Consider the following 12,150-nt stretch of genomic DNA (forward strand, 5'->3'; position numbering starts at 1 on the left):
AAAATAACAACACAAAGTCTGAGCAGCATGAGATTATAAACACTCCTGTAAAATGTAACAAGTTAGAAGAAGTCACACTTTAACTCACACATCATCCATCATCATGTTACACTCACTGGGATGAGAAGAACTTACTTTCACTTTCGTTCACAGCAACAGTTGTTCAGATTCACCCAGATTTAAGTGACGTGGACTCACAATAAATTCCTATTGGCTCAGATCGAGGCTCATGTTGGCGCTTCTCCAAGTTTGTTCATCGTTTCAGCTTTGGAGCTTGAGCTGGAAACAGACTCGACTCGTCTGGATAAAACTCATTATTTCTGAGAGTTTGATACGACGAAGACAATGAAGCTGTTCGTGTTTCTGCTTTGCCTTGTTCACGGAGTGTCAGCAGGTGAGTTACACGCTTTTAATTTGGTTAATTTTAACAGAAAATATTTCTGCCTAATATTAATTATATTAGTGTCAGATGTTTACTTACAGGACTCAGATGTCTCCTCTACTAGATCTAAACTTTATATTTTTAGCCACTGTTTTGTCATGAATTAAAGTCAAATGTCTGTTTCTGAAAAGAGCTGTGGAGAAGTCGAGAGGAAACGATCCGAGCGGGTTCTGACTAAAATGGAAGCATCATTACGCAGCGTAAAAGTCCAACGCACAACACAAATAAGTTCAGATAATACGAAGACAAATGTATATGAAGGAAGAACTAAAACAATAAGTTTTCTGTCTACAACTACATTATATGTGGAACATTTGGCCATTTCAACCTTTAAATTGTTCATTGTTTTGTTAAATGCAAACTTTATGCAGTTAATTGTGAGTCTTATAAATACTCTAGTAGCTCTTTTATTCAGTAGGTTGTTTGGAATTTGAAGACAAACAACTTTCTGCTTTGTTTAATATTTAATTTTATCCACAGTATAAACTAAATTACAGACATCCTAACATCACATTTTATTTATTAATCATCTTGAAACTAAATTTCACTCAGAATATTCACTGTAACCAAGTAAATATGATGTATTTAATAAAAACACGTTGTTCTACCTCTTCATATTTTACTGAAGACAATATATTTAAGATATATATGTTTTCATTTCAACAGTAACTATCTACAGGCTGGTTAGTAACAAGAAATGATATTAATTACAGAAATCCAGAACTTGAAGCAGTGTCTTAATTATAGAATTTATCCAGAGACTCAAAAGATGATTTTTAAATAGCTCGGATTGTTCAGTATGAAACAAGTTCCCAAAAAATAAATGTTTTCACTGGAAACTAAACAGGATTTAAACTTTATAGTTAAAACTTTGAGGATTAGTTTAATATTTAATCATATAATAATAAGTTGTAAATCTGTATATTTAGTTTATTTATTTGTTTATTGTACAACAGACGTTATGATGAAAGTGGTTCCTGTATTTTTTTTCTTGTTGTTATTTCTGAAAACTGAACTCTTTTGTTACAGTGACTCACTCTCTGAAGTATATTTACACGACCTCGTCTCAAGTCCCAAACTTCCCAGAGTTTGTGGTTGTTGGTTTGGTTGATGAAGTTCAGATGGTTCACTATGACAGCAACACCAAGAGATTTGAGCCCAAACAGGACTGGATAAAGAAATACACAGAGGATGATCCACAGTACTGGGAGAGTCAGACTGGAAACTTCTTGGCTGCCCATCAGGTCTTCAAAGGCAACATTGAAATTGCAAAGAAGCGCTTCAACCAAACTGGAGGTTAGTTCATGTCTCAGTTATTATAGATAAAATATTTACTTATTCATTGATTTTAATAAACTGTTGTGAACACACACACTCTGTATCATCCATTAACAACATTCACATGTAATTGTTTAATATGTAGATTTTTCTTAATTCACTTGAACACACAAAGATTTAATATCAGATTTAACTCAGATTTCTGAGACTGAAGACTGGACCCTGGTTTACTGCTCTGACTCTAAACTAAACACTTAATAAAAAGATTGTTTCCTCTAAATTAGATCAGAATAAATCTACTGAAATTAAAAACAGAAACAGAAAAACGAATAAAGACGACAGCCCCCATGTGATGATCAGTTTAACAGACAGTCTGATCTGATAAAAGCTCCATTCAGTCCTCTCCTGCTCTCCTCCCTCTCATATTCTGTTTTTTAATTCACACATTCGCTGTTTAACTGCTCTCATCGAATTATTTTTCTGTTTGTGCTGTCGGACAAACGAATGAGCAAAAAAAATAAAAAACAGTGATTTGATTGTGGCTCATAAATTCTTAGTAAAAGCAGGAAAGTTGTAGCTTCTGTGCTGTTGAGCTAAGATGCTGCTTAAATTCATTAAAAATATATAAAATGACAGGAACTGATGATTAGTTTTCAGCTGAGAGTTGGACAGATGAAGAGAGGATGAAATGATCCTACTAGTTAGTGAATATATGTGTCAGTTAAATGATCTACTACCTGAGTTTTTCCTTCATGTTCAGGATGAAATAGAAAATACAGTAACAGTGTGGTGTATCTGCTCAGACAGGGAGCTCTCTGTGACCACACTATATACAGGTGTAGTTATTAAACAGCGCTCACGTTGGTTTTCACTTCATGATCCTAAACTAGTGATTTAAAAAGCGTCTCAGCGCCACAGTGGAGGAGTTAGCCTGGTTTAGCTGCTAGCGTTAGCCTGGTTTAGTGGCTAACGTTAGCCTGGTTTAGCTGCTAACGTTAGCCTGGTTTAGCTGCTAGCGTTAGCCTGGTTTAGCTGCTAACACTAGCGTTAATGAGCCACAGTCACGTCACTGTTTCTGCTCGTTCACGTGACAACAGGAACAGAAAATATCTAATTAAATGACAGCAGCTGAACTGTGTGTGTTGGTTAAAAATGCAGAAAGGCTGTAGTTGATGGAGGAGAGCAGGAGAGGACTGAGTGGAGGTTGAACCAGATCAGACTGTCTGTCAGACGGATCAACAAGAGCTTTACTGCTTCAGGAGCTAAAGAAGAACCAGGAAATGATTCAGTCGTGTCTTTATCTGATTAGTCATTTTATTGTGGTTAAAAATATTCACTAATTTGGCAGAAATACACATGATGTTAAGAAGCTAGCTAGTGTTGGCTCACAGTGAATGTCAGAGAACTGTGGACGTCTTAACTTTCCAGAAGGTTGTTCTGTTACTAGCAGCGAGGTTTCACAAATAAATCAGAGACAAACTGACTGTGAATATGAATTAAATCTTAACTTTTAGAGCGAGCTGCAGGTCGAATGCTAATATCATCAGAGCTCTTTGAAGAAGCTCAAAGAAAAACTGAGACTCACAAACTAAAAACAAAATAAGAAACACAAAGTAAAAGACAAACACAGACTGGATTAGATTCACTTTACTTTACTGAACAAACAGTGATTAAATAATTAATCAATAAATCAATGAGTTGATCGTGAAAATGAATTGAACCAGGTGATCATTGAACTCTTTAATCAATCAGACATTTGTTGGTTCCTGTTTCTCAGATATGAACATTAAATTAAATTAAAATTTAATTTAAATTAAATCCTGTTCAGTGTTTGTTGGTCAAAAGAAGCAGCTTGAAGATTTATCCTCATCATTATTCACTAATTTCTGACATTTCACAGTGAAAACAAGTGATAAATAAATAAAAACACTCCTTACATAACCAGCAGTGACACAAATCTTCAGCTAAAGATCTAAATTTGTCGGAGAAACAGTTTAGATGAACTCTTCTGATCCAGTGTGTCCATAATATAGTAGAACTACAGTAGATTAGATTTCACATTTAACCTTTATTTGCTCCTAGTGTTTCTGTGCCACAATAAACTCACAATATTTAAATGTGAAGTTAATGAATCGACTGGTTGATCAATATGAACATGAATCAGTGACAACTTTGATTTAATAATAATTGTTTAGTGTAAATCCAGTCTTTAGCTGTTTGTTTCTGACTATTAGAAACAGTTATGATTATTTAATTTTATTCTGAATCAAATAATAATTCATGGATATTGAAGAGGATGTAGGATTGTCCACTGTGTCCCTGTCTCCTGTCTGTCTGTTCTGTCTCTGTCTAAATGTCCAGTAGTTTCCATCAGACCAGTAACAACAGTAGGAGTTGATCCTCTGTGTCTGTTGATGAGTGGAGCTCTGTGGTGAAGATTTGATGTGAAATAAAATAATGAAATGATCTGAGTCTGGTTCACTACAGGTTCTCTGTCTCTGTCTCTGTCTCTCAGGTGTCCACATTGTCCAGGTGATGTATGGCTGTGAATGGGATGATGAGACTAATGAGGTGAAGGGATATCGTCAGGATGGTTATGATGGAGAGGACTTCATAGTATTCAACGTGGAGACAGAGACATGGATCGCTCCAATACCAGAGGCTGTCATCACCAAACACAAGTGGGACAATAAAAAAGCTGTAATCGCACAGTGGAAGAACTACCTCACCCAGGAATGTCCTGAGTGGTTGAAGAAGTATGTGAACTATGGGAGGAGCTCTCTGATGAGAAAAGGTAAAATCACATGACCTCAGTTAGTTTAATGAACTCAGTGTTTATATCCCTCAGTTACTTTTCTACCACAGCATTATAATATATGACCAACTGTTTACAGTTTTTTCTCTTTTTCTCGTTTTCTAACACCACTCTAATTTTCTTCTTCTTTAATGTATATATCACCATTTCTTGCTGTTTATGTCTTTCTTTATCTCACAAATGTGTTTGTCCACATCACTTTTGTTTTTATCTTTCCATCTGCATTTGTTCCCATCTGGCATTTGTTAAACTGTCACTGACTCCTCCTTATGGCTCTTTTTGAAATCATTTTCATATTATGTAAGATCACCTACTTTTCATAATAACATTTCACTTGGTGTATGTATATATTAATATATGTAAACAAACCATTGAAACTACATCTCTACGTCTACTAGAAATGACAGCATACAGTTAGCTGTAATACGGATATTATTCTCTGTCCCTCAAGACGTCCCCTCAGTGTCTCTCCTCCAGAAGACTCCCTCCTCTCCAGTCAGCTGCCACGCTACAGGTTTCTACCCTGACAGAGCCATGATGTTCTGGAGGAAAGATGGAGAGGAGATTCATGAAGGAGTGGAACGTGGAGAGATCCTCCCCAACCATGATGGATCCTTCCAGATGAAAGTTGACCTGGACATTTCATCAGTCTCACCTGAAGACTGGAGGAGGTACGACTGTGTGTTTCAGCTCTCTGGTGTGGAGGACGACATCATCACCAACCTGGAGCCTAAAAGTGGAGGTAGGAAAAACATGTTTAATTTAATCTAATCAAAGTTGTGTTTTGTTGTTATTGGTGGTGTTTTATGTCTCCTTTTATGGTTTTGTTGTTTGAATTGAGAATCAGTTTTTCCTTTAGTTTAAGTCTCATTGATCATTCAGTCGTACTGTGGAAGAGTGGTTGGGACATTAACACCACTATAGGGAAGCTATTAAAATAATATTTCATTATTATTATTATAATATTATTATAATATCTAATTTATAGACTTTTATTCATAGCTATTAATTTCTTTACAGCTGCCTGTTCATTTCTTCCTATAATGTTTAATGTGGGTCAGTTTTCTGATTAAGAGTTTCAACATTTGCTTGTTGAGGTTTCTGACCCTGACATGTGATCCTGAGCGGTTCACAGCATACTGTAGGTTTTTACATTTACATGGTGGATGGTGGCTGTAATATAAAGAGTAGTTAGACTTGTTAAAGTGTCAATGCTCCTGTGACCTGTAAGAGCATTCATGCAGATGTTCATTCAGTTTTCAATATGCCTAAAAATGATGTGCAGTGTTCTAATAAGGTTTTCAACCAGTATTAATGATGCATCTCAAACTGTAATGTGCATCTCTACAGTATTTCTGGTAGTTTGTCTTAATCCTTTGATCTGAAGTTTCTCCTGTTGTGGTTCCACGTTCCTCAGGGTTCCCTACTGCTGCTGTTATTGGAGGTGTTCTAGGATTCCTCCTCCTGGCAGCCTGCGTAGTTGGACTCATCATGTGGAAAAAAACGCAACAACAGTGAAGAACAAAAATATGGTTTTACTTTTCATAAAACTCATCATACATCCAATATGTATTTAACATTTCCATGTGTTTTTGTGTTGATGCTCTTGTAGCTTCATGTGTTTTTGTGTCTTGTGCTTGTGACATCACATAGCTTGTTTAGTGCATAGTATTGCTGCACAAAGCATGTGTTATTTTTGTGTCCTCTTATAAAGTCTGAACAAATAATTGTCTTTTCTATTTCAGGGTTTAAACACGCTAACAGTAAGTATTAAATTAAGTTGATTATTTGATCACATTTATGTCTCTCATGATATTTGTGAGCTTCATTTAAAGATGATTAAAATCATAAAGAACAAATGTTAGAAACCATTCCTTTCTTTTCTTAGCTTCTGACACTTCATCATCATCATCTTGACGTACAGACCCAGAGAAGGTGAGTGGACACTAAACACAGTTGATTAAACTAAACAAATAATAGTAAAGTCTCCAAAGCTGCTGTTGTTTCAGGTGAACTCACATGTAAACATGTAGTTGTTTGTCTTTTTAAAATGATCTTTGTGTGTTTCATTGTATTTATAGGAAAAAGCTCCACTCGCATAAAGTGAAAGGTGAGAGGATGAAAAATGACGGGATTTTTCATCTTGACATGAAGAACACGATGAAAACCAACACTTGAATGCACCGTCAGCAAAATAAATTTCTCAAATTTTACGTCTGAAATCAAGTTGTTTCAATATGTGTTTAACTAACTACTAGAAACATTTACTTGTGTTCAGGCTTCATTCATTCATGTGTAGGTTTCTCCAACAGCTGCCAGGTTGTTTTTAACCACTAAGCGGTTGTAGAAGATGAGGATAAGAGAAATGTGTTCTAGTCAGAGTGTTGTTGAGCTGTATCATGTCATCAGGCGTTTTTTGTTTTTTTTTCTCATTTGTCTGCATTTGTCTGCATAGTTGAACACCACAGGGTGTCAACATTACATGAGGTTGATGCAGTTATATTCTTGCAGCTGAAAGCTTTATTACTTCAGTGCGTGAGTGTGACCATCACCAGCCTCCCTGAGAACTGTCCTGTTGATCTTTATTGAGTGTAGTGACCTTGTGTGGCAGGGAGGGCAGTGCTACACCTCAGTGAATAGAGGGGGAGAACAAAGGACAGAAAAGATGTAGAAGGATGGACAGTGGAGGAGATGCATGTGGTGCTAGTAGGAACAATAATCCAGCCCTTAATAGCCGGGACTCATCAATTCTTCTTGATGTGATCCAGCACGGGCTGGCAGGTGACAACACACATGCATGTGGGCATTCCCTAAATATGAGTGAGACCATTACCAGGGCCCAGAGTCAGGTCAGAAACCCCAGCGCCCGAGAACCTCCACCCCAGTGTGGGGCGCATGGGTGACAGGACCAGAGAACCACCGTAGCCACGGGGCAAGCCACACCCCAGCGCAGATGGCGAGCGACAACCAACACCCCCAGACCGACCAAGCGAGCACAAGCCGTTGCAGGCCAGAGCAGCCCCCCATACCCCCCACACCCCCCAGCCACCGCAGCCCGTCCACCCACCGCCGCCAACACCCCCCCCCAAAGACCCCACCCCCCGCCCGTAGGGCAGCCATGGACACCTCTCCGGCCGAGGGGACTCCCCCAGGAGCCCAGCAAAGCCCCCGCAGACGGGCACCAGCCCAGCGCCCAACCAGGGACGGGCCATCCGAGCAGGGGGGCCAAGGAGCCGGCCCCATGCCCCTGGCGCACCCAGGCCAGGGAGACCACGGGAAGAGGGAACCCCCACCCGCCAGGGAGAGAACCCAGCCCCCCATCGAAGGGAGAGGGGAAGCACCAAGCCACCACCCGAACCAGTCGATACCGGAACAACCGGGTACCCAAGAGAGCCGCCACGAACCCGTCGCCACGCAGCACCAGGAGACAAAGCCAGGCCAAGAGGACACCAGAGAACCTAGGTAGGTACCCCTACCAACCGCCGTGGAGCCACAGACCGCCAGCCCAAGATACCCCTGCTAGCGGAGGACCAGGCCCCCCAAGCCGTGCCAAGGGATAATGAAAAGTGACAGTGTCCCTATTACTGTGCTTCCTCAGTCCCTGATGAGGAAGCAAGCCCCTACACCGTGACCCTGTGACCCTGGATGTGGTGTGGTGCATTAAGACAGAGGGCAAACAGGAGGGTCAGGTGGGTCAGAGGACTGCAGCACACTACTGTCCTGCAGCCTGCCCTGACCTTGACCGATCCTGGGTGGACCCCTAAGGTGAGGTGCATTAAAAACTTGGGATGCGTGTGTGTGGTGTACCTAGCCTTGGTGTGCTTTCAAATAAAGGCATAAAAGCCCCAAAACAAACAAGCAAAAAAATAAAAGTAAAAATGACAGCAACATAATTGTTGCCTGATTTATAAAGGTAAAATGTATGTTTAATCAACAAGAATATTTGTGTTTGGGGAATGTAGGAACATGTGCCATTGATACTCAACAAGAATATCTAAAAAAAAAAAAAAAATGCATTTGGTGAAGGTAGAAATACATGGCAGTCTCACACTATTATCCTAATAAGTTGAACAAGAAGATCCAAGTTAGTAGAACTCTTGGCAAAACTTAAAAATCTTAGTTAAGACAACAACAGCAGGCAAAAGTTGAGAAAACTTAAAAATCTCTTGCATCATGTTGCCTTGAATTTTTTCTTTTTTCAGTGCATATAAAGCCAGTACATTTGAAAGTTCTTCAGGGACAAAAATGACTAAAACAAGGACCCCAACGCAGGAAACACGCTGGAAGATACAGATTCTCAGTCAGGATTAGAACTCTATTGCTGCTAGTGGCAGGATTACTAAATGTTAATTTGATGATGTGATGGTTTATTTAGTTTTTGTTCAGTTTTGAACACATTCTCTGTTATTTGTTGACTTCGATACCGTCAATGTTGAGAACTGACATTGAGACTGTTAAGAATAAAAAATAAATATAATTTGTATTTGTTTGAGTCTGTCTTATGCAGCCACACCTTTTGAAACACAAATAAAGATTTTTCCACAAGTATTTCATGATAATATTTGAGATGTGTAAAATTTTAAGGGTGTCCAAAAACTTTTTTCCACCACCACTGGTTAGACGATTATAGAATTCCTGATATTCTCTAATCATTTGTTAATCATATAATTAATTGAATTGATCTTGAATAGATTTTTAATTTATCTTGTGTATATCTTTCTGTACAGGCCCATTTTTATTCTCATCTTTACCAACATCCTCCAGTTGATGGCGCTGTTTCCAGGTATTAAAGTTTAAACATCTTCCTGTTGTGATGGCATAGTGTTTAATGTCATTTACTCTCGTCTGTGGTAATTGCCAAATTAAAATAAAAGTATAAAATACGTTAAGGATTTGGTGATATTTATATTTTAAAATATATTTTATTAATAAAAGTCCCAGAGATTTTTGCAAGGCCTTGGAGAGAAAGGTTCAAAGAGGAAGAATTAAAGAATAATTTACACAATTTTCGCTGGAATAAAATAAAAGCAATTCCTGAAAACTTCTTTGTGTTTATTTATTATCTATGTATTATGTATATTTGTGCTTTTATTTGAGAGATCATTAAAGATATCACTGTCTACAGTACAATTTTTCTTTTACTACAATTTTTACTCACTAGGGTTTCATAAATGGCATGTTTCTCAAAACCCAGTTAGTAGTTTGTTGTTAACTGGCAGTTAATCGCTTCATAACAAAATTATTTTGTTATGATTTCAGTGTCTCAGTGTCACGAATAATGTTGTACGAACAAAGCAATACTACATGTGACACACCTTTTAAACAATGTTGTGAGTGAGAAATGTGAATAATATAAGTTAAACATATATTCCTCACTATTATAAACTACCACAACAAGAGCAAAATAATAATAATAATAATAAATCAGGTGTACAAACATGAGCAGAGGTGTTTCTTTTCAGTCAAGCAGTTTTCAGAAAACACAGCTCTGTGTTAGCTCTGGGCATTGTGAATGGGACAGTAGTTAATAATTTAGCAGGTGTGTTGTCAGTGTTTAGTGTCGAGATGAATTTAAATACTGTCAGGATTTTTCTTCATTATAATACAGTAAAATTGGACACATTGTTCCTCCTAGTTTTCACAAGAAGACGCGCAAGAAAGCTACAACCACAGCTGGCTTGGCTGGGAAAGATGGCTCACATGACCGCAACTGGACAAACTGTAGTGGAGGTTTGAACCGCTGGACTGAGCACTTGACCACATTTACTCACTGTGACATGAATACTTGCTGATATTCTGATGTATGTTGTGTATATTCAGTATTAATGCATGTTTCTATGTACGAATGCGTGAACATATCCCAGGACAAGCATAGCAATAAGGAATAAACCGATATTAATAGCAAACATTTTACAAGATGTGAGGTAGTTAGCATGGATTTTATGCACCATGAACACACTGGTTGTCTCCTCGCCCTTCAATACAGGCTAAAATCAATAAAGTGCTCCTTGACTTTCGTTAACCACCGTCGTAGAGGAAATCAACCCAGATTTAAGTGATGCTGGGCTCTGTTTAACCCTTACGTACTTTTCATATTCTGTACCTTCATTGTATGGTCCGGGTCAAAATTGACCTGGACCAATAATTCCCTTGTAGCAAGTATTTTTACAAAATATTCAACTACAAACCTATTCAGAATGTTTAAATAGCTTATCCCACTTAACAAAATGAATGATTAAACCTTCATAATGTTTCAAAGAGCAGGGAAAGTGTATTTTTTAAGTTTTACACCACTCGTTTTTGGTGAAAATTATCTATTACACAGTATAATGTCATGTAATATATGTAAGAAGTAAAAAATATAAAAACTATAATGAATATATTATATATTGAATATATTTTATTGACCCTGAAAATTACATGAACATTTTGGAACTTTATAATACAACCACTGAACAACGTCCTCACTGCTATATCACAGGATAAAGTGCTTATCCTGAACTAGTCTCTGCATTCAAAGCAGAGGTGGAACACTTTCCATGTGTGGATCTTGCACATGTGTTTACCACTCAAAAAATCAGTCTTCATGTCTCAGCATTCCAGAGACTGGAAGCAGCCTCACCTCCTGATCTGTACACTCCAGCCAGTATAAGAAGCCCCGTGTAGGCATGTAGGTCAATTACATCCATGGTCTTCCATTCCTGGCCATAACGATTAACCCCCTCCAGGTTTGTCATTTCAATGGTGATTTTTTTCAATGTCTGGAGAAAAGGAAGAGCTGAAATGTTGACAAAATGTCATCTGCATGGGAGATGGTCAGTCTTGAGGGTCCTGGAGTGATTCGAATCATATTTTCTGCATTTTCGGCATTTTCAGTCTTGAATGATGATGTCCATCACTGCATTAGCAGCCCATACCTGCCTTTATAATGTTGTGACCCCCTCCACCTCCCTCCCAACCCAAGATTCCCAGATTCTAATTTGTTACTTTCTCCATTATTTTATTACATCTCAGGTGCAGGTGCAGGTGCACATCTTGTGTCTTATGTTCTCTTCTGTTCCCATATATGATCACTCCCATGTTGTTTGTTGGTATTTCATTATTTTGGGATTCCCCTTCCCCCTCAAAGACTAGCAGGTGTCTGTTTCTGCGGGAACCTGGACAAATGTTCGGGAAACACAGGCAGTTCTCGTGACTGTGGTGACGTCCCCTTCCCTTGAACTCTGTCACCTCTTTCACATATAAAATGCACACAAACATGACATGTGCATTCTCACAATTTGAAGATTCCATAAAACCACAATTTTCCCTTATTTGACCCACACTGGTAGACCTACAATCCATCTGAATAGATACGGGTCAAATCTGACCCGTAACAGCCTCAGTGTGCAAAAATTTGTAGCACCTATATAAAAGTATAAATTAACAAAATATTTTTATTTGTATGTATTTTGGGTCACTTCAGGAAAAGTCATCAAATTTCAGGCTAAAAGAATGATGTTTAGGGTATTTTTACTGCTGTCAAAAGTCAAAATGGGTCAAATTTGACCTGAACAGTATGTAAGGGTTAAATTCCTATTGGCTCAAAGCGTCTGGGACTTTCCTTTCAGTTAGG

The 12,150-nt window shown here is 38.3% G+C and overlaps 1 protein-coding gene across 1 annotated transcript; it reads left to right on the top strand.

Moving 5' to 3' along the window:
• Positions 1-228: 228 nt before the first annotated feature.
• On the top strand, positions 229-6,170 carry LOC125020563 (class I histocompatibility antigen, F10 alpha chain-like). The gene is made up of 5 exons (XM_047605992.1): positions 229-394; positions 1,472-1,738; positions 4,236-4,514; positions 4,987-5,277; positions 5,953-6,170. Exons 1-5 carry the CDS (start codon positions 346-348, stop codon positions 6,051-6,053), a joined length of 987 nt encoding a protein of 328 aa, XP_047461948.1. The 5' UTR covers positions 229-345; the 3' UTR covers positions 6,054-6,170.
• The last annotated feature ends 5,980 nt before the right edge of the window (positions 6,171-12,150 follow it).

This window comes from Mugil cephalus, chromosome 14 (genome assembly GCF_022458985.1).
Source record: "Mugil cephalus isolate CIBA_MC_2020 chromosome 14, CIBA_Mcephalus_1.1, whole genome shotgun sequence".
Taxonomy (NCBI): domain Eukaryota; kingdom Metazoa; phylum Chordata; class Actinopteri; order Mugiliformes; family Mugilidae; genus Mugil; species Mugil cephalus.